A 22948-nucleotide genomic window follows, 5' to 3' on the forward strand; every position below is an offset into this window, starting at 1 on the left:
CAGGCGCTTGCGCTGCTGAACAATAAAGCTCTTAGAATTTAGACATCAATTACAAAAATAACTGCAAACATGGTGATTTCTGCAGCATCAGTGGTTGTTTAACCAAATCTTTCCCCACTTTCCACGACACTTGTCATTCTTGCTTTTTTTTTTTTTTTTTTTTTTTTTGGATGACAAATTCTCCCTCCCTTTTTACGCCCCCCCCGCACGCAGAGCGGACGCACCTTCCTCGGCATCCCGGGAGCAAATGAGAGCTGCAGATTGACAGGTGGGCTCTGACTGTCAGGGTGACGCGCGCACTGGAGGGGTGGAGTAAAGGAGAGGCCGGAAAGGCAGCTGGATGTTTCTGTCTGTCAGTGGGAGCTGTCTGGACGCACGCACCGCGCATCACCAATGTGCGCGCATTTCCACTGCGGAGAAAACCCGGGGGCCGCTCCGTGCGCTTTCCAATCAAACTGTTAGAAATAAAGGGGGGGAAAAAACAATAACAACAACAACAACAACAAGGAAGCGACAACAAGGCAGGACCGAGAGCCGGGTCTGCGTCTCGACGGACGGGCCTGCGCGCTCCAGGAGTTTCTGACACATTCCAAGTGTCCGCTGTTGACAATCTTTATGTGAGTATCTCGTTATCACAGAGGGGTGGATGTGAGCTGATTCCTGTGGGTGGGGGGGGGGTGGGGGTTTGTAGGGGGGAGATCTCACCGCCCTGGCTCTGACTGACTGATTGACACACAGGCTTCCCGTTAACGGGTCACTCTTTTCCTCGCTTCCCCAGATTTGCTGGAGCGGCGGAGCGCGGAGCTGCAGCTGCACCGGCGGACGGACAGGAGAGGATAGGAGCGCTCCACCGCCGTTTGGGCTCATCCTCCCCTCCCAGTGAGTTAGAAAGCAGGACGAAAGGCTCAGCTTTTGAGTCGTTTTGCTCTTGTCAGAGAGGTATGTGACAGCCAGAGAAGGTGGGGGACAGATTTAGATGGAAACGCGGCGCAAGAAGCTCCGGCGCAGCTCTCCTCGTCCCGGCCCCAAAGACTGAAGCTCTCCGCCGATTTCTCCCACATCCAGCCGGCGATTACTTTTATTTTTCCCCCTCTTCTATTTCTTTTTTTTGATCGGAAGAAGTTAACGGACGCACGTCGTTTTCCTCCCTAATTATCTGTAAGGGTTTTCTCACCGGACACTTGTAATAAAAAAAAGACGCAGAGTAAAGCAAAAGTCCTCCTCCGCCCGAGAGGAATACCTGCACTTTACCCCCGAGCCGAGGAACCCTGAGCCGCTGTCCTCCCCAGCGATCTCTGCATGAACAGTCAGGCGGAAAGTGTTGCAGCAGCATGCCGAGGAGAAAGCAGCAAGCACCGCGGCGATCAGCAGGTAAGCAGCCCGGAACACGCAGCTCCCGCAGCCCCCGCACCATCACCCAGGACCGGCCCGGTCCGTTCACTGTCAAGCAAGACGTGGGCCAATTTAACCAAATAGTACACTTTTTGTTTTTGTTTTTCTAGCAAACCATTTTTTGTAGTGTTTTTTTATTTTTTGAACTACTGAGTTTAAAAAAAAATATTTTTTTTTTTAAAAAGGAACCGTTTGGGCTAATTTATTTACGCGACCGTTATTCGGTGCCAACTTTTCCTGGGCGACGTGAAGGCGTCGCAGCGCTTTAAAAACTCCGTCTACGGACTATCCAAGTTCTCCAAACGCCGCTCTTCTTATCACAGTTTTACAGAAGTGCGTGTTTGATGTGTTAGTGTCAGCATGGAATTACCCCACCAGCCCCCTCCAAAAAAAAAAAAAAAGAAAAAAGTTTCCTTTCTTCAGCTTATGTTCCGCTCGGGATGTCATCCTTGATTTGATGCTTGATTGATCGCCTGTCATGCGAGTGCCTTTGATCTATTCATTCCTGATAAACATCAGTAAATCATTACACCGCAGAAACACGCATGCGCTGGGCGCCTGGACCCCCCCCACCCCACACACACATACACACACACACACACACATGCACACACACACATACACACACACACCCGCAGAGGACCAAAAAAGAACAGACAAATTGAAAGAAAACTTCTCCTGCAGGATAAATACTTGGATTAATACCAAAGGGAGGGGGGCGCTGGGGCATGGCGAGATCACACGGGGGCATCTCACACAGAGATGATCCTCCAGTTCTGCAGGGTAATCGGGGGAGGCGGTGGCCGCTCCAGCGTCGCCGCCTGACCTCTGCTCATGTCTGAGGAGCAGGAAGTGGCACAAATCTGTCAAACAAGTGTGAAAGACGCCGCAGACGCAGAGGAAGTTTGTCCATCTCACACAAACACAAACAAACAGCGAGGAGATACGTCGTGCAGAAGGCGGCACAGTTTCCTCTTAGATGAGGTCATAAGCGAGTTTCTGGGTCAACATACATCATTCAGGTCCCTGAATGTTAAATAAAACGTGAGACTGTCCTGTTGGAGCATTTAGGCACGTTTTAAGATGATTCATCAAAAGATTTGGTTCAAATACAGGCTGAGTCATTTTCACTTTTTTTACAAGCTAAATATGATAAAAAGTTGGTAATGACACTGTTTCTGTAATGTTCTGTAAGTTTCCAGAATCCCTCCAGTCTTTTCTGGCCCTGAACAGTGCGACCTCCTACGTTTTTTTACCACCAGAGGTGAACTGTTCACGAGTGTGTGCGTGTGTGTGTGTGTGTGTGTGTGTGTGTGTGTTCGTGCGTGCATGTTTGACTGACACACGTTTCCAAATGACGAGGAAAGGGAGTCTTTGAAGTTCATGCAGTAATGACCAAAGCTGAATGAAACAGCTGCAGAATGTTAAGCAGCCGCTGGAAATATGAGGTTAAGCAGACTTAATCAAGGTTCTGACGGAGAGACTTTGAACTCGCTGGAGCTGTAATTTCTAATTGACGCGAGGCTTTAGTGATAGATGCAGAGGAGCAGGGCTGCACGGTGAAAACGCTCCTAACGCGCTGACGTCTCTTTGTTTTCTGGCGCTTTCTGTTTTATTTTTCCTTTTGTCTGTTTTCCAGTCCCTCCTGGTCGCCTGGCCGAGCTCCGAGGGGGCCCCCGTTCCGGCTCAGCTTTTGAATATTGATCTAATTGTCTGTTTTTCTGACAGACACATACATCACGTTCAGTGAGCGGTCGTTCCCGGCCTGGCAGGTTTCCTCTTCCGCTTTATTTCCAAGTGCGTTTACTGACATGTGTCCGAGAGGCCACTTCCAACACCTCCGAGCGCCGGCTCTCATGCAATCGTGCTATAGCGGCAGGTTTCCACACCCCAAGATTTGCCACTTTGGAGTTGCACTAAAAACAAAATGCTGCATATGCTCCTCAGAGACGTTTCAGCGGCTTTTTGTGAGCCATTTCGAATGGGCTCTGTTTTCATCAGTCACAGTGGTGATTCTAGACCCTGTAATGGCGCTGTACCCGATCTACTTTATGACCAGTGACAATACATCAGTGTTCTTTCATTTGGAACCGCATTACTGCATCTGTTAGTTTTGGCAGTTGGCTTCAGTGCGGTGCAATTTGAGCAGAGGAGACTTTTTGCTGCAGTCATTTGTCGTCATATTCAGGGTTGTTGGGGGGGGTTTTTGCATTATTGCTGTCTTCCTTCACTGAGGTGCACTCGTGTAGATGTATCTCCCAACTAATAAACGGTAGATAACCAGAGCGGTGATACGAAGCAACGTTGGCAACACCAGAGGAGGTCAAAGTCAGAAGAACAGAACAGAGAGACGAGAAACAGACCCCAATGCTGTGCGTTAGTTAACAGATCACTTTCAGCTTTACTTGTGATTACGTGGAATCAAGTTAGTGCTACAATGAGTCGATGATTAATTAATGCAACAATTCTGATAATGGATTAAGCTGTCCTGCATGAAATCCTCACGGTTGAGCAGCTCTGCCACGTCAGAGCTGCTTTCTTCACTTTAATACTCTGACTTGGACATCGTCAGGCTTTGATCTGCTGTAAATACTAATGATTATCAGATTATGCTTGTTTTTTAGCATGGTAGCATGATCTTAATCCATCAGCTAGTTTCAAACTCAAGAAAACCGAGCAATCACAATTGGAGTATATTAATATCAGACGTTGTGCTGCTAGCAGACGACAAGAACTGAATTCACATCAGACTGAAGCTAATTCGTGTTCAAATATGACAATGTTCCTTATTACACTGAGATCACCAGTAATTACTGCAGTTTAATTAGCAGATGGAGACTAATAGGACCCACGGAGAAGCCATCACTGGGCCGGCCTTGATGCTGAGGTCACTGCTGTGATTGTCGCTAAATTGATGGCGCTTGCTGCACGTCTTGCGTTTGCTTTTAGTTTGCCAGCTGCCATATCTTAAATCAGAAACTGTCACGCTTAAGTAATGAATCCGTCAACTAATCACTCAGAGTCTCGCTGTGATCACAGTTTGACACGGTGTTGAGTTTGTTCTGCAGGAGTTAAAACAGGGTTAGTTTGTCCTGCACAGCTGACTGGGGAAGGGAGGGGGCAGACGCGTGTAGAGATGCTCCTATAGGTCAGTGGTTCCCAACCTTTCTTCCTTGTGTCTAAGACCAGCCAGGCCCCCCGACCCGTACGTACTAGCACCAAAATAGTCTTTAATTGAAAAAATTAACATTAATTATGTTTTTTTGATACATTTCTCTTTGGTTTACTATGTATTAGGAATGGGCGATATTTTACCGTTCATGATAAACCGTCAAAACAATTCCCCACGGTAAGAATTTGTCACAATATTGCGGTAAAAACGATAAATTCCAGTTGGTGACGTTTTTGTGTAAAGCTGATTTATGGTTCTGTGTTAAATCGACGCACAACATACGTGAACGAAGGAAGGAAATGAGCCCGAAAGAAAGAAAGAAAGAAAGAAAGAAAGAAAGAAAGAAAGAAAGAAAGAAAGAAAGAAAGAAAGAAAGAAAGAAAGAAAGAAAGAAAGAAAGAAAGAAAGAAAGAAAGAAAGAAAGAAAGAATTCCCTTTGATGACGTTTTTGTGTAAAAAACATGGCGGATCTGAGAGCAAGATAGATTTATAGTTAAAAAGGTGGAGTTGAATTGGTATTTTTTTTAATCGTCAATTTTATCGTTATCGGGATAAATGCCAGAAATTATCGTGATACATTTTTTAGTCCATACCGCCCATCCCTACTATGTATACATATGACTTTGTTTTTCTCCAATGTCACCAATGTATAAAATACGCACAAAAGGACATAAAAGGACATAAAAATATTTCTGAAAAATGTCTCTTAATATGAGACCAACATTTTTTAACATTTTTCCTTTAACAACCTGTCGGAGTAGATTAAATGTTGAGTAATGATATAATAATAAGGAATGAAATAATTTCCTGTGTTTGTCAACAGTGTATAAAAAACACAAAAGATATTCAAGACATTCATAAATTATTCCTAACAATGTCTTTTGAATGACTCATTCGCAAATATAATTTTTACAACTGCATAATTTCAAAGCAGACAAAGTTTCGCGCCCCCCCAGGGGGAGCCCGGACCCCAGGTTGGGAGACACTGGTATAGGTGACCGTGTACTTTACTGGGGTGAAACCCGCTTCTGTAAAAGTTCAGTCGTCTTTGGTGCAGTGGGACAGACGGGTCTCAGGGACCCTAACCCATGACGGAGGAGAGGGGACGTGCTCTTCTGATAGAGACGTTTGCCAATCGGCCAGATTTGAACGAGCACCAATCACCGGCCATAAGCAGGTTTTTGTGTAGTTCTTTTAATTATGCAGCACCAGATCACAGAGGTGTGTCTGTAACCTTGATTCTGCAACAGATAAAAGAGGCGTTGCTTTGCCTCGGAGGTTCTCCACCGGCACCAGCGGGCACCGTCTTCTCCTCTGAAGGAACGCCAGCTCAGAACGAGCCTCTTAATTACTACCAGGGGGGTGGGGCCTTCCTTTTTCCTGGCGGCATCGTTAGCCGGGGTCCCTAATTATCCAGGTAGTTGACGGATCAGTGACGGGTCCACAGATTACTGCTGACAAATTCAGCGAGGTTGTCAGCTTTCGCAAACTGCAAGCTTGATGAAATCAAGTCGTTTTCTTCCGGCGCGGCGCTCAACAACAGAGGTTGCTTACGTGTCGCTCCACATTTGGAAATGTCTCATTCTGACTTAGTAGCCGAGCAGCTCGCAGTGGAAGTAGATCTTAATAGTTCAGCATGAATACGCTTGCCTCTGATCTCTCGCTAACAGCTTTCCGGTTTGTTTGACAGAACAGGAACAAAGTTGTGAGGCGAGCAGCATTAATACGTTTTGTTGTTGTTATTTGCCATTGTGTTCCTCGGCTGGAACTTCGCTCACGGCGGCTGTCAAGTAAGAAGCCGGCACGAAAGATGACTATTAAAAGGCTTGTGTTAGTTTTATCAGGATGCTTCTGATAAAGAATTTAATGGCATTTGTCAGGATGTGAAGCAGCGCTGTGAGGAAGGAGAGAATGTCGTTTGAAGCGAAAAAGTCTGGAGATGACAACAGAGCGTGTGTGTGTGTGTGTGTGTGTGTGTAATATTCAGATCCAGTGATAGAGCATTGCGTGTGAGAGAGTGTGTGTGTAATATTCAGATCCAGTGATACAGCAGTGCATGTGAAGTGTCATTAACAGGTGACATTGACTGAAGGAGTCGGTAGATGTATTTGCTACACCCCACACTCTGCTGCGCCCGTGGCTTCATTTGCATGTGGTGCCGGAGCCTGGAGGCCTCCAGGAAATCAAAGACACGCGCTAATCTGCACAAACGCACACACGCACACACACACACACGCACAGCTCTGCTCTCTGTCCTCATCGTCGTGGAGGTTAAGTGACAAATGAAGATCGATGACTGCTCTTATGGAAGAGAGAGGGTTGAATAGAAGATATGTGGGAATTAGACGCGCCAGTCATCTGAAGATGTTGAGGCGCTCGCTGCTGCAGGCGCGAGGTGAAAACTATCCTCCAGCTTAATGAGGTCTGGAGGCAACCGGAAAACCCGGATTTACTTTCAACCAGACTCCACAAAGAAAGAGAAGAAAACAATGTCCTTTTTCTTTAAAAAAATGAAGAATAAAACTCAGCAGCATCTGCTTTCCTCAACACAGTTTGTTATCTGTGCTCTGCAGCGTCGCTGCATCTGATCCACAGAGATCCTGCCTCCGAGCAGCTGCAGGGACAAGTACAATATATGCATGCACGGGGGGGGCGGAGGGGCGCTGGAGAGAATATAATAACTTACATTAACATCCTATAACGGGTCAAAGCACCTGTTGTACACATAAAGGACACGGATTCCTGCTGGTGAGGTACATTTAAAAAAAAAAACTTGATTGAACGAACAGTTAGAAATACATCCTCCTCATCCTCTGCCTAAAACAAGCTGAACATGCCGGGCACAACGCTCCATGGTCAGGGTCAGGGGTCAGGGGTCGGCGTCAGATATTATAGATGTTTAAAAGATGCCACGGAGGTTGAAGGTCGAGGTTACTGTCAAGTGACAGAGAAAACTCTGGAATCTTATAACAAAGTTGCTTTTTTCTGATCAAGATTCTGATCAACTTCAATTCTTTGTTTTCGGCATTTTAAAGTTTCAGGTATAAAAGATTGGTTTCAGGAATTCAGGAACTATTCAATCTCACTCAACCTGAAAAGTTCCAGATTTGTAGTCTCTGACCACAGTGGAGCTGGATTGCTGGTTTATGCTGAGACTGAAGTGTGTGATTCTTCCCGATCTTCCTTGGGCTTGGTATTGATTAAGGAACAAGTGTGTCAGAAGCTCAGAGACCCCGGTCGGTCATGATTTGAAACAAAACCAGGAGTTTCGGGTTGCGTGTTCTCCGGGGACCTGCCGTCTGCCTCCCTGTGGTGTCAACGCACTCAGCGCTTCGGCTCCTTGGTCTCCTGCTTTATTTATTGTCAGGAGTGTGCGTGTGGTCTGAGCATGAATGTGTGTTACGTTTGTGTATGTGGTGGACAGGTGGAGACGCTATCTTATGTAACAAAGGAGAGTTTTTTCCCTCAGAATGTATTCATGTTTTTTATTATTCTTTCTTGATGGAGCCTTTTTCCTTCTTGAAATACTGGACAAAGACATTAGTAGCTGAAAAACAAGGAGCAGTCTGACAAACGGCGTTGTTGTGGCTGGGTCGCCGCCGGATGCCCCGTCCTGCTTGGCCTTGGACTGGAGCTGCTCCTGTTATCCGGTCTTGAACATCTGGTGTGCAGCAGGGCGGGAGGAGGAGGGGGGCGTGGGTGGGCTGGAGAGCACAACAGAGGGAGGGAAAGACGGCCTGCGAAGAAAAGGTATTAAAAGTGACAGATGAACAAGACTTGGGGAGATGTTGCCCTGCAGCAGCTGTGACTGCTGCCGTCGCTCTGACAGGTGTCAATTAAGAATTACTGCCGAGGCCCCGCGGCCATTTCTTTTCCTGCCCAGCTGTCCGTCTCTGCGCCTTTTTGAGAAATAGCACTTTACCCTTGTCAGTGCGTTAGTGCTTTGCCACAGTCGCCCCGGAAAACGAGTGCACGGCGGCCACTCTAATCAATAACCGGCGTATTAGCAATTATTTTGCCCATTGATTGATGCCTGAGCAGCAACTCCCAGCGTGGCGTTATTAGCTGCTGATTATACGTGCCGCGCTGCACGGTGAGACGCGCTCGCTGTCGCCAGGTGGATGTAGATGCACAGGTGGAGCCGTGTGAAAACACACAAACATTTGCAGTTTTGCACTTTGCACTTTTATGAAACGTAAACAATCGATTTTAGATGTTGCAAAGTTCTAAAGAAACATTTAAGGTTGTTATACCCCTCCCCCAGAGGCGGTTTCTTCTCCGTCTGGTGGTACTGGCAATTAGCACTTCAGAGCACGAAACGAGCTATTGTGCGTCGTTACCAAAAATTAAAAGATTTACAGAAAATAACGTTTGTTTAAACTGAACATTGTTGGAATTACTGGAGACTTTTTGTGGTTCCTCAATGAAACATGACTAAAACTACACTGATGTCAGCACGATGCCCTGGTGAACAATCTCTAAGGAATCCATACACGCTGAACTGAAACTGGCCAGGAAATGTTTTGCACTTGATGCATGACAGGAACTTTTTACTGTTGTGATTTAAAAAGAAAACTCCCGCACACCTTCTTCTCCCCGTACTCGTGTTTATTGGGCCGACGTTTCGGTCATAGACGTTTCGGTCATAGACGTTTCGGTCATAGACCTTTTTCAAGGCATCCATGAAAAAGGTCTATGACCGAAACGTTGGCCCAATAAACACAAGTCCGATGAGAAGAAGGTGTGCAGGAGTTTTCTTTTTAAAATTGGCTGCAGCTTTCCTCCTCCGACGCACCTTTCTGCATATCCTGTGTGCTAAAAGTTTTCTACTTCGGATACTGTTGTGATTTAGAAATGAATAGATAAACGGGCTCAGCATCAGTGCTTGTGGAGGACAGTCGGGGGTGGAGCTGGTCACCTCTTCCCAGGATGGTTCCACTGATAACTTGGGTTGAGAAGCAATGAATATGATTTTGTTTTGGACACTAGTTCGCTGCAGATAAGCCGTCTGGGGACGGATACAGTTTACAGATGACATTCTGTCCTTGAGAGTGGACGGTGGGGAAGGTTACGCCGAGGCTCGCCGTCGCACCAACGTTATCCCTCTACCTCTTCATCTCTGTCCAGACGACTCCCTCCGTCTCTCATCCTCGCTGCAGAGTTTTTTAGGGATTACTGGCCCCCTCTCCTCCCTCCTGTAAGCCTTTTCTCATTCTCCTATCCGTCATCAATCTCCATCTTACTGACTCAATTCTCCTCTACCTTGCTCATATTTTCTTTCATCTTTCTCCCTCTCTCCCTTCCTCGTCTGTGGTTCTCTCACCGGGAGCTCAAGTGGCAGCGAACTAGTTAAAAACATGAACTCAGCATCTAAAAAGGAGGATGAAATACTCTCCTCTTTCTGGCCGTGCGCTCATATTTCAAGAATCTCTTGTTTTTTTTCCTCTTTTTCCTCAAATCGCCTGCTCTCAGCAACCTCCTGCAGTCACACTTCTTAGTTATGGAAATCCAAAAGGTCACACGGCAGTAAAGTTTCGTGTCATGTTCTTTGAAGTCCGAAACACATGACTGTCACACATTTCCAAGAGCCATTTCCATCCCCTCAAAGCAGCAGTTTATCCATACACTACGCTGCTCGGACGAAGAATCAAAGCGTACTCTGTTTGTGTGGCGCTATTCAGTTTTGTCTAGTGCTTCAGTTTGAAAGACACCCATTGACCACAGTTTGCTTGGGGTCATACAAAGTAATCACTTAAGCGTCATCAGGCTTAGTGCACCACTTGATGGGCAGCTGAAAGGGATATAATGTTTCGGGAGCCCAGTCAGTTCAACAACACCACATGTTGCCTCCTGAAAATTCCTCCCAAATCTTTCCAGAGCCGCTGTGCCGTCTCAGACGGTGACAGTCGCAGGGGGGATATAAGCTCAGCTCCGTCCCCTTAAGTTGTCTGTCTCTGACAAAGCAGCGGGAGGCCTCTCTCATACACCATCCTCTCTCAGCGGGTTTCCGTCGTCACTCGGTTCCCCACTCGTCAAATCCAGCGTCCGGCTCGGCTCGTGGGCTGGACGTCCACCTCAGCATCTGTCTCTGATCACCTGTCTCTGTTCGCACAGTGACCCAAAGGCTGGCCCGTTGTGTCTCTGTGGTAATATTTATGTTTGGATCAAGTCTGAAAGCTGACGCAAATGCAAAGTAAAAACGAGCGCGATTGGCTGCCGCAGCCAGCGCTGAAATACTACCGGAAACATTTTCTGCATTTTATTGCGACCCTGAGGTCATTCGTGCTGTTGTTTTGATTCATTTTAGGGAAAGTTGTGTTGATGTTTTTTACTGAAACAACTGTCAAGTAGTTAAAAAGTTAATTTAATGCCAACTATCTATTGCATCATTCCGTTTTATCATGACTCGGAGCCAAGGACCCACCAACCCGGAAGTAAAAAAATTGGAAGTTCCTTGACTAACCACTAGAGGACGGCCCCAAAAGTGGGTCAGTAGTTGGAAACAACTGGATCCTTCAGCCAATCCACCTTCTAGGTTGACCTGCACCCTGATGGGCTGATCAACTTTGGCTGAACTTCTATATGAAGGTCTGGGAAGCCCTGAGGACCTAACCGCTAAGATTAATTAAAGGGGACCTATTATGGCATCTAGTACCTATTTTAAACAGGCCTTGAATGTCTTAAAAACAAGCTTTTGATTGTTTTTGCTAAATAAATTAGAAATTCAACCTTGGAGCCATATCTTTATCATCCCATTCTCTAACCTCATTATCTATGCGGGATTCTAAGTTGGCAGGGCTATGATAATGAGGCTGCTTGAATGACGCGATACACCGCTACGAAAAAATGGCGGAATCTCCGGCCGGCGGAGTTAGTTGTGGGCGTGGTTTCACGCATCGGAGGCCAACCTATGTAAATTGCATTTTCTTTACGTAATGACAGGAGAAGAATCTGAATGGCTTGTAGAAGCCACATCACACTGGACGGCTCATCCGGGCGGCTGTACAGACACTGCAGAATCTGGTTTCTTTCCTCCTTCTCTGAGTTGGCAGGCTGAAGGGAGTCCACTTTATATATGTTAAAGCAAGAAAAAAACTGTTTTTCATAATAGATCCCCTTTAACCAAATTCAGGCCTGTGGAAGGTTCTGGTGGCACTCGACTGGAGCAAACCCAGTTCTTGTTTCAAAGGAGTTAATTTGCGTCAATAGTTCGTAATCCTAGGACGTAACCAGACTCCTGTTGGTCACAAACATGCGTGCGTAAGCTGAGCATCGACTTGTTGCCGCCACCCCCCCCCCCCCCATTGGATTAAACAGGGTCGGACAGAGTCAGTGTCTGCCAATACGGGACCTTGTTTAGAGAAACAAAGACACTTCAGAAACACTCAGAAACATGTGGGTGATCACTCAGGGGATTTATCCAGTTCTTTTTCTACGGTCTGTGTTACTGACAGCGAGTCTGATCGCTTGTTGCCCCTTTTTCAGTGACGTCTGGCCCTGAAAATGTTTGACATCTATTAAAAACAGTAAAACCATTGTTGTAGTGTCAATAATCCAACTGACTCGGTCTGAACCGCTGTCGATGAACGTCTTCTGGTTCATTTCTTTAGCACTTGCTTTCCCCTTACCTCATATCTTGAGTCCCAAATGTAGCTTCACGTTTGAAAATGTCCGTATAAAATATCTGTCAACTTGCTGAATAATTACAGTGCATTTGAAGGTCATCCAAGCTTAAAGACCACAAATGGCCGCATTCCCATTTCCACCCTTTCATGTGTGTGAGAAAGTCATTTCTGAGTGAACGTATAGTCTTTTGTTACTTAACTAATCAGTTTTTCCTCCCCATCTTTCATCATCTCATTCCTTTCCTGCCATGTCTCGTAGATGGAAGGTCCCTTGTTCTTAGTCGTCTGGTTTGAACCACAATCATCTCTCACAGAGTCCAAATAACGCAGCGTAAAACTAGCTGGACTGGAAGTGATGACTCAGCAACATCTCCTTCATTTAACTGAAGAGCATCAACCAAGATAAAATATTATACTTGATGATTGTCAGTTTATGTAGCTTTTAATATCATTATTTAAATTTGATTCGGCCCGAGAAAACTGACACCAGGATGCTTCGGTTGCATCTGAGCCTGTGATTAAAGAATCTCTCCCCTTTCAATAAAAGATATCTTCAATTATCAGTTCTGTTTATGTCATAAACTGCGGAAAAAAACACCACAGCTTAAATAAATGCATAAAAACACCTATTGTGTTGATAAAATGTGCAAACTAGCCAATATGAAAGTATTTTAGCAGCAAATTATCACATTTTAAGCAGCAAGTGTGTCGTCGTACACAGTTATTACATGACAGAAGCCTGTTGCTTTTTAACATTCCTGCATGAAAACAACATAAGCATCATTATCTATCATGAAAAACTCTCTTCTGTGTAATTTATGACCTCAAACGTAAACACGCTGCAGCAGGAGTACGGCAACGTGAAGTCCAGAACTATGCGCAGCTGCTGGAGGTTTGTCAGCTTAGTCGTGGTCATAAACAGCAGCTGCAGGTCGGCTGCTCTGTGCCTGCTTTTATTTAAAAAAATACATATTCTCATCAGTTTGCAGATGTTGTAATGTCACTGAGAAAGATTTGTCTTTCAAAATGCTTTTTGACCAAGTCGGAAGGTTTCTGTGCGTTACTGCAAAAACGTTGACACAAAGAGGTGTTTTACGCAGCGCACGTTGTTGACATCAGGACTGTTTAATTAAACTTTGTCAAACCGAACAAGATTAAGGTGCAGAAAGGCTTGCTCTTTCTGATTAACATCATGTTTATCAAGTTCAGTCAATTACTCCGTCAGCTTGCTGGGGTTTCTGCTTCTCTCTACATAAAGTAAGCCAGACAGGAAGGAGGGAGTCGCTGGCCATGTGGGAGCAGGAGATGCACTGATTGCAATTTTCTCAGCCAATTTTATTTCTTTAAAGGTCTGGCCTGCCCGTTTTGAATTTCTCTCTAAGATCTATAGTCGACTAAATGCAAAATCAATTTTGTACTTTTAGTTTTAATTGAAAATCAAAACCAAAAAATAAAGTTCTCCAAGAGATATTTGCTCAAAACTATCAAATAATTGCAGTTTACGTTTCTAGACCGGTTTACAGGTCTGTAACTGTTTTTATTGTTTCTACTCACCTCACAAGATAGAGGTCTGTGCACTTGCTTACAGCAGTTTGTGTGTGGCATGGGAAGATTAAGGAGCATTTCCTCCGCTGTATTAAATATTTACGGTTCAGGCATCAAATAATATCAATGCCTGATCATCAGGTGCCAGGAATGTTCCTCCTGCTGGCATCTCCAGCTTTAGTCTGAGCCTCTTACAAGCCTCTTATAAAGGCTGCTGCGCACGTTTGGGTCGGCGGCAACGAAAGATGACCTTCACAAAGGAATGGAGGTGAATTCTGTGGGTGGGCCTACGTCATTTAGTGTGAGCAGTTCAAAGTTTTAGAAATTGTGTGAGTGTGTCTTCTGACGAGCCAATTAAAATGAAACTTTAAATGAACCATGACCAGGACCATATTCTGCTCCGTCAACAGCTTTTGCACCTCTTTTTAACCATTTTTGGCACAGCTACTACTAGAGTGGAGGTTCTTTTTTTATTTTTCTCCTATTGGCTGATGATGCTGCTCTATTTCCGTCTCATTATCGTAAGCTACTATTTTGACTTTGTATCCAAGATGAAGCAGATGCCAGTGGTTCAATGTAAGATGTCATGATCTCATACAAGTGTAGACATAACACGGTGTAGAAAAGCCTTTCGTCTCCAAACATTGGTCATGTTCAGTGATGTGATGGTTTTTAAGTATATTAAGTATCTACTTTTTCCTTTTATAACTTACCAGGTTTAACGTTATTTGATGTTTTTCTGGGGAGTTCTGTGTTTTCAGTGAAACAATTCTCAGCCAAAGACGTGTCTGCTGTTGTGATTATGGTTTTGTTGTTCTCGCACCAGACACATTAGCGTTAGTTAACAGGAAAAGTAGAGTGAGGATGGGTCTAAACCCTAACCATAACCCTAACCCTAACCATAACCCTAACCATAACCCTAACCCTAACCATAACCCTAAACCCTAACCATAACCCTAAACCCTAACCTTAACCATAACCCTAAACTCTAACCATAACCCTAAACCCTAACCATAACCGTCAACCCTAAACCTTAACCATAACCCTAAACTCTAACCATAACCCTAACCATAACCCTAAACCTTAACCATAACCCTAAACTCTAACCATAACCCTAACCATAACCCTAAACCTTAACCATAACCATAAACTCTAACCATAACCCTAAACCCTAACCATAACCCTAAACTCTAACCATAACCCTAAACCCTAACCATAACCCTAAACCCTAACCATAACCCTAACCCTAAACTCTAACCATAACCCTAAACCCTAACCATAACCATAACTTTAAACTCTAACCATAACCCTAAACCTTAACCATAACCTTAAACTCTAACCATAACCCTAACCATAACCATAACCCTAAACCCTTAACCTAAACCTAAACCAGAGACACCCGGCAGAAGATTTGTCCTATCTTTGTATTTCTTTCTGAAACCAAGTCTTTCTTTTCCACATGTTCTTTTCATTTGTCCTAAAAATCGCTGTAGCCTACTGGGACTGAACTTTAGTCACAGACAAAATCTACTTCCTCTGAAAAAAGAGACATTCTTAGAAATAGAAAAAGTCATAGAAAAAGGGGAATCACTCAAGTTTCTTTCTAAATCACCATTTTTTTGCTTTGACTGCTTTGCATCCACGTCTTGAGACGTAATAATAAAAAAAAGAGGTGTCATAGCCCTGGTAGCAACAGGTACTGTACGTTACTGCAGCAACTTAACTCTTTGCTGTGTGCGAAGTTGAGGTCCATGTATTCCGTCTAAATGGTTGGCACAGGTTTGAGTACTCACAAAGAGAAAATAAAATGCTGTTGGTCCATTTCTGCCAGGCAGAAGACACATCGTGGGTGTGCTGCTGATGTCACAACCCCCCCCTCCTTCTCCTCTGGTTATTTGGGATCAATTATGTACGGAGAAGCTGGTTGTCTGCTAGACCAGGGCCACAGAGCCAGACAGGACCAAGCAAAGCACTATTGTGTGTGAGAAAAAGAAGCAAAAGAAGGATGGGGCATAAGAGGGTGAAAAAAAGAGGAAAAAAGGAGACTGACAGCAGACAAAAAAGAGCCAGAGAGCAAAAGGGGGGGAGGGAAAGGATGAGAGAGTGGAAAAAGAGGAGGCAAGGCAACAGAGGAGTGAAAGAGAAATGACTTGAGGGGTTGAGGGATGGAGAGAGAGGTGAATAAAGGGGGAGTGAAAAAGTATCAAGGCAGCGAAGAAGAGAAAACAGAGTGAAAGCAGTTGGAAAGCAGAGGAGAAAGAAAGAGGGGAGGATGTCACCCATGGCTGCCACTCATCACTCACAGCTTAATGACGCTGGTTTTTCTTCTTTTTTTCCTCTCATTCTCTCATCTCTCCTCCGTGGGAGAGGGGGAGGCAGTTCGGCCCGCACCCAATCAAACGGGGTCGTGCAGAGTTCACAACCTCCAGGTGGGCCCGTCCTCGCCGGGGAGTTTTGTGTATGTGTGCGGTTCTGAAAGTCGTCTCTGGAACGGCGGATGAACCGGGGCAGGAATGCTCCGGTATTTCTATTAAAAATCTGCCAAGATTCGGGCCGGCGCTGAAAGTACCGTTACATTTTAGACCAAAGACGATTACAGCTGAGGTGAAGGTGTGTTTGTGTGTTACACGTGTGTGTGTTTGTGCGTTACACATGGTGTGTTACACTGGTGTTTGTGTGTGTTACACGTGTGTGTGTTACACGTTTGTGTGTTACACAAGTGTGTTTGTGTGTTACACGTGTGTGTTGGTGTGTTACATTTGTGTTTGTGTGTGTTACACGTTTGTGTGTTACATGCGTGTGTTTACATGTGTTACACGCGTGGGTTACACGGGTGTGTTTGTGTGTCACACGTGTCTTAGTGTGTTACATGCGTGTGTTTGTGTGTTACGTGTGTGTATTTGTGTGTGTGTGTGTCCATGGACAGCCATGCTTGCAACAGAAACCTTTCGGACTATCTGTTGCTACCCTCTGGAACTGGCTCAACTCCACTTGTCCTCTCCCTCATTCCCGTTTCTGGGAAGCATCAACCGTTTAAAACTCAAATGGCAGGTTTTTTTTTTTTTTCCCCTCTCGCTCTCCTCCTCACACCAAATTTGGGGAACAGCTGGGGCGGCCATGACGATGATTTGTCTCCTTCAACCCGTCTGCCTGACAGGTCGAGAGCCTGCACACACACACACACACACACACACACACTTGCAAATGTACACACAAATGCTTGGGGAGAAGCATACACTCGCTAATAGGCGCACACACACACACACACACACACACAATTAAACAGGCTTTTTCGTGTCGTGGACAGACAGACGCAAACACACACACGTACACGCTCGCACAGCCACAAAAGTAGACGCCAGAAAGCGGCCGTGTTCCCAGGGTGCTGCCAAAACACTCCGATTTCCTTTAGCCCGGGCGGCCATACATCAGCTCGGGGCCTCCCAGTCCGGATGGCAGGGGCTGACAGAATGACATGTGTCATTTATCAAACGAGGGGCGCCAGGCCTCAGGAAGAGAACAGAGCGCCGCGTGACAAAGCCCTCCGAGTGCTCTCTCCTCCCGCTCACGACGAGGCGAGCGTGTCGTGGGAGAGGCACTGACAAATCTACGGACAGGGAACACACATGGACACTCGCTGATACCAACACGCAAGCTAGAGCCGCTACCAACCCCATCATCACACACAACACCCGAGCTGCTCTGTGTTGCGTTAGACGCATATCCACACACAGGAGCCAGAAACTTCCTCTGTAGCCATGCGACTGTCTCAGTTTATTCTCGTTTATATTTATTCCTTCTTTCCTCCTCCCTTTCTCCGTCATGATGCCCCTCCATCCTCTTTTACTCTTTCAATAGCCTGTTCATTTGTCTTCATGAGCCTAATTTATTTTCTCTGCCAGATGCTAGCTGACAGCCATCATTCACTCAGCCACTGACGCACACACACCTGACCTCCTGACATGCAGACGAGTACGTTAATGTGCACGCACGCACACACACACACGGCCCGTATTACCTCACGCTGCTCTGAGGTAAGCTCTGCAGTCACATACCCTCTGTTTTACCCCTGTCCTCCACCCCCCCCCAACCCCACCACCCCTCCCATTAACATTACTGAAGACGGATGTGTCTTCACAGCGGAGATTGATTGCGGATATGGAGTTATGGTGCCATTTACGTGCGTGCATGTGTTGCGTGTGTGTTGCTGCTAGACGGAGGGCACTTTGGGAGGCAGCGTTGGGAGCTGAAATGTGAGGGAGGCAGGCTTTTCTCTCGTTTCCAGAACCTTCCAGCCGTGCGTTGTCTGTCCGCAGTCTGATATTGTGCTCTGTTGAAGGATTGCTTCCTCCCTTCCTGCCTCTCTCTCTCTCTTTTCTTCTCTCTTCTCTCAATGTGAAGCTGTTCATAACCATTGTACACACATACTCGCACACATACACACAATTAGGGTGAGATGGCTACTGATACTAGCTCACTTTGAGAGCCCACTTCATAATTTACAGACTTTCTCCAGGGACCCCTTTTTTCTCCGTAAACCCTCTTCCCTCCTATCATTTCTCCTTTTGCCACTTTATTGCTGCAGTCATCAGGAAGGAGAGGGGGCAGAGAAGTCCACACAAGTGCACATACAAGAAGCTGCTGTCTGCTCCGTGCTCACTCTTTAGTTATATATTTCTCTGTTACGCTCCTACGCTATTCATCACGCTTAAATCGTGAGCCGGTGCTGAAATGAAACAGTGCTGCTTTGTTTAATGGAGCGCCCAACTTCAACTCCAAATTGTCACTTTAGCAAAGGGAATGAAAAAGAAAATGTGGCGATGCATAAAGGATAATGGTTCTGATGGGGCACAACTGCAGGAATTTCCCCGGTGACACATGCAGTTAAAAGCACTAAAATGTTTGGGGATGTGCGTCTGTCCCGGGCAGCCTCCTGCCTGGAGGGTTTCTAGCTCTAATTAATTTCCCTAAAGTGACTTTATGGTTTTTAAACTTGTTCCTTCTTTGTCTGCCTGTGTGCGTGTAGCGGGAGTCTATATAGTAGTGGGTCGGGTCTCTGAGGTTCTGGGTTGTTTGAACGACTGCTTGTTTTGGGGTCGTCTCTGAATGCCACCTAGAAAAGACGAAAAGACGAGGTGATGAAATGTTTTAGTGCAGCTAGAGAAGTGTGTGTGTGTGTGTGTGTGTGTGTATGTGTTTATCTGTGTGCATTGTGGGGTTCGGACTCAGATCAGTCACATAGTGAGGACATAGGGGCAAAAATCAAATCAGTTATTACATTTTCTGGCAATTACGCTCTATAGAGGTAGGACTGCGTTCTCCGTCGAGGTGGGTCGGTCAGAGGTGTCAAGTAACGAAGTACAAATACTTCGTTACCTTACTTAAGTAGAAATTTTGGTTAATCTATACTTCACTGGTGTAATTATTTTTCAGACGACTTTTTACTTTTACTCCTTACATTTTAAAAACAGCCTCGTTAATCTATTTAATTTCGGCCTTTAAAAAAAAACTATCCAGTTAAATTGCTCCATCCGGATAGAGGGAATTTGGTTGTGGTTGTTTCAGATGTTCTTGTCCAGTTTTGTTCTTACATCCGTTCCCTCAGATTCCTGCAACTAAACTTGGATGTACATTCCAATAAAGGTTAGGATAAATGATAACATGCCTCTGAAGTTTGACTTTTTGCACCATTAAATACTTATAGGCAACTAGTCATCATATCTTCTCTCTGAAACACATGTTAATGCTCAATAGTACACATATATGGTTCTTTAATATATTATCATTATACTAAGATGCATTCATTTTCAATGGCTTTTGTCCTTAATGGCTTTTTTCCCCCTTACATTACTTTTACTTTTATACTTTAAGTAGTTTTGAAACCAGTACTTTTATACTTTTACTTGAGTAAAAAACTTGAGTTGATACTTCAACTTCTACAGGAGTATTTTTAAACTCTAGTATCTATACTTCTACCTGAGTAATGAATGTGAATACTTTTGACACCTCTGGGGTCGGTGTTGCACTTAGTGTAGATGTGTAAAGACTTAGCAGTGAAAACAGCTAAAAGGATTTCCTCGCGGCTCTACGGTAAACTGACACGGTCCTCTTTTGTTACTTGACTTTTACATCCATTCCTACCAGAAGCTACAACAGAGGTCCCGTAGTCTTAGCCTGTCTCGTCCTCCTACTATTGCCTCTTTGGCTACTGAGCCAATCAGGTGCTTCCTTTCCTGCCGAAGCCGAGGATCACGTTCACGTGTAGCGTTTGCTTACATGTGTGTATGTCGTTTTTTTCTCTTGCCTGCGTTTACAAAGTGGAATTTAGGGGAGGACTGACAGTCCAGGAAGGTTGATTGATGGCTTATTGTGCAACCGGACTCGGCTAGACCAAACTGGTTAGGTGGTGACCCTGTTTTGGCCCTGTGCCCTCTCAGTTTCTTTTTTTATTCAAGTCTCGGCTTTTGTTTTTCTTCTTTGTCTCCCCTTGCCTGTCACTGTCTACCTCTGTCACTCACACACAAACACACGTACTTGCAGGGCTCTACACACACACACACTTCCTCTCTCTGCCTCTACTCTTTGCCTCCTTTGTTGCATCGCTGCTGCCATCGCTCTTCGTCTGCTGTTTCCTCTCTTCCTTCCTCGGCCCACTCTGTTTGTCAGGGCTCCTTCAGGACAGATTTTATCCCATGACTCATTTCATCAGGCTTCATTTCACAGTCCTTATTTAAACATCCCTGTCCTAAACACAGGTCACTTTGAGAATCACTCTGCATCCCCGGAGTTCACGGTCCAGTCAGCACATCAGCAACCGTATTTGGTCATTTTAAGAGCCAAGTTAACCTAAACATCAGCCACACTCAAACTGTGTGTTTCTTATTTTGTCTGTAATGATTTTCTGCCTCTGGTCTACACACAACCACAGTGATTTATGGTAATTATCCATCTTTGGGGTCATCCATCAAGTGGTTGTTGCTAGGCGATGGGAGCAGCTGTTGTTTAGTGGAGAGAAGCTCCATTGTCATGGGTAATGCAGGTGAATTCAAAAGACGGCGTCTATGCAGCATGTGTAAACCTGGGAAATGTGTCAGTGCGTCACATTTGTAGTTTTTTAATCAGAACCCTTCTGTACTTCGTTACACTTATTTAGGGCTTAAGTAATCCACATTGTCAATAATTAAAGGGTCATACAATGCCATGCTGTATGTGCACAACCTGAATCTGAAGTTGCACGCCGCAGCTTAATTGTTACAGAAAATGAAAAACGGTGAACGATCTGTTTAACAAGTGACACGTGTCTGCTCCAGCCTACACTGAGTCAGTGCTTGGCATAGGGTGAGGAAATCTCACTCACATCATTGTTAATTAGCAGCGCTAATGCTTTAGCCATACTTTTGCCTGTAAGCAAAGCAGATGGTTTGAAATGTCTGTGCAGCACCACGGCGATGCTTGATGGGCGGAGGGGGGGGGTTGGCAGGAAAGTTGAGCAGAGAGGAATCTGTTGCGCCGTTGATCTAACGGCTGTTGTTTCATCTCAGAACAAGTGGGCACTGACAGAACAGTGAAGAGGTGATTTACAGGCCACCGTCACTGTCAGGGCGTCGAGCCGTCAGGCTGCTCCTCTTCTGTTTCTCCCTCTCCGTAACTCGCAGATGAGGGCAGGTACGCAGGCAGCCCAAAGCTTTCTCTCAGCAGTCTATTATTGCAAAGAAATGAGTCCACATGTTTACTTAAAATATATTGTTTCATGCTAGAAGTTTATTATCCAATCAGGATGGTGTTAATAGTCCTCATAGACATGTTTGAGCAATGATAACAACCGGAAATGAATTCCGTCAAATTCTGCAAAAATGCAGTTTTGTGTTCCCGTCAAAATTAATAAAAAAAATTATGTTTTCACTGGTGAGACTCTGTGTTACACCGCTGCGTTATTAATGATTTACTTAAAAAAAAGTTAGCCAAAAGCCGTGAGTCAAGCATTGAATGGGTTTCTGGAAAATGTACACCTGTCCAGTGAAATCTTTTATTTCTCAGCCTCTGAAAAACTAAAAACAAAAAAATAAAAGAAAAAAGAAAAAGAAAAACTGAGAAGTTAAACCCTCTTTATTTATCAGAATTAACTAATGCCCCCATTTATAATTTTTTTTTTTAGCACTTTTGATTTTTTTGGAGGTGATGTGCATGAAAGGTTAAAGCACACACAGTGCCAAAGAGGGACGACATCAGTAATGATCTTTGAGAAGCGGTCTTTGTTGGTCCACAGTCTTGTAATGCTTACAATGGTATTTACAAACAATCTGGAGTCCATCTTTGTAACAGCAGAAAGATTTTTCACAAGTCAAAAAAAGTCAAGACCGCTGGTGGTCTTCCAGTTCGGGAGAGTCCTGCTAGTTTAAGATCAGACCAGTAAGAGAATCTGCAAAAAAACGACATTTTGATCCTGCTTCTTCCTGTTTATTGACCAATAGTAGAGGAGCTGCACCAAAAAGGGCAGGCCTGCTCATTTGCATAATGAGGCAGAAATGCATAAGTAAAAAGTAAAAAGAGGAGACCGGGGAATGTAAACACAAGGAATGCACGTATAAGGAAAAGGAAAAACTAAATATATATATTTCTGCTTTTATTTTTAATGATGCCAGTTTTGGTCCTCCATATGGACCTGCATGCAGGTTGAAATGTTCCAGATGTTGGAACTTACCTGCAAAGTGCTGACAGATGCAAGTGTTTGTGAAGACTGGAAAAAATTAAATTGAAGATGATTATATTTCTTTTTTTTCAGCCCTCGATATGCATTTTTCAAAGCTTTCTCATGCTTAATGTCAAAGCAAAGAAAGGAGCCTGAAAGCTGCAGTTTATCTAATTTCATATGGATGCGGTCACTTCTGCCCACCGTCTTTCAGACTGTTTAATTTTCCCCAAAGTGGAATAATTGTGTAAACTGAAAAGGTGGATGAGTTACTAGTAGCCCCTGAGCTCTGGTGCCATACGGTGAACACGTCTATGTGGGTTATGGGAGGGAGCATCAAAGAATGAACTATTAGGTAAGCTTTTGTATGCACAGTCAAGGAAGCTGCAGATTAAATTATGGCTCATGCATTGTATCTGGCAACCCTCACTAATCTAGATTTGGGTGGCGCAGCAAGAAAGCAGCGATGCAAGACATTACCTCGCATATAAACCACGTCGGAAAGTTTTGATCAGATCAAGCACC

General features: G+C 44.8%; 1 protein-coding gene across 1 annotated transcript in view; it reads left to right on the top strand.

Moving 5' to 3' along the window:
* The first annotated feature begins 368 nt into the window (after window positions 1–368).
* LOC133461464 (teashirt homolog 1-like) overlaps window positions 369–22948 on the top strand; it is a 30952-nt gene continuing 8372 nt past the window's right edge. Inside the window, exons 1-2 of the mRNA XM_061742393.1 lie at window positions 369–617; window positions 779–1371. Coding sequence (XP_061598377.1) covers window positions 1332–1371 — 40 coding nt within the window. The 5' untranslated portion in view covers window positions 369–617; window positions 779–1331. The remainder of the gene's footprint in view (window positions 618–778; window positions 1372–22948) is intronic.

This window comes from Cololabis saira, chromosome 15 (genome assembly GCF_033807715.1).
Source record: "Cololabis saira isolate AMF1-May2022 chromosome 15, fColSai1.1, whole genome shotgun sequence".
In the NCBI taxonomy this organism is placed as follows: domain Eukaryota; kingdom Metazoa; phylum Chordata; class Actinopteri; order Beloniformes; family Belonidae; genus Cololabis; species Cololabis saira.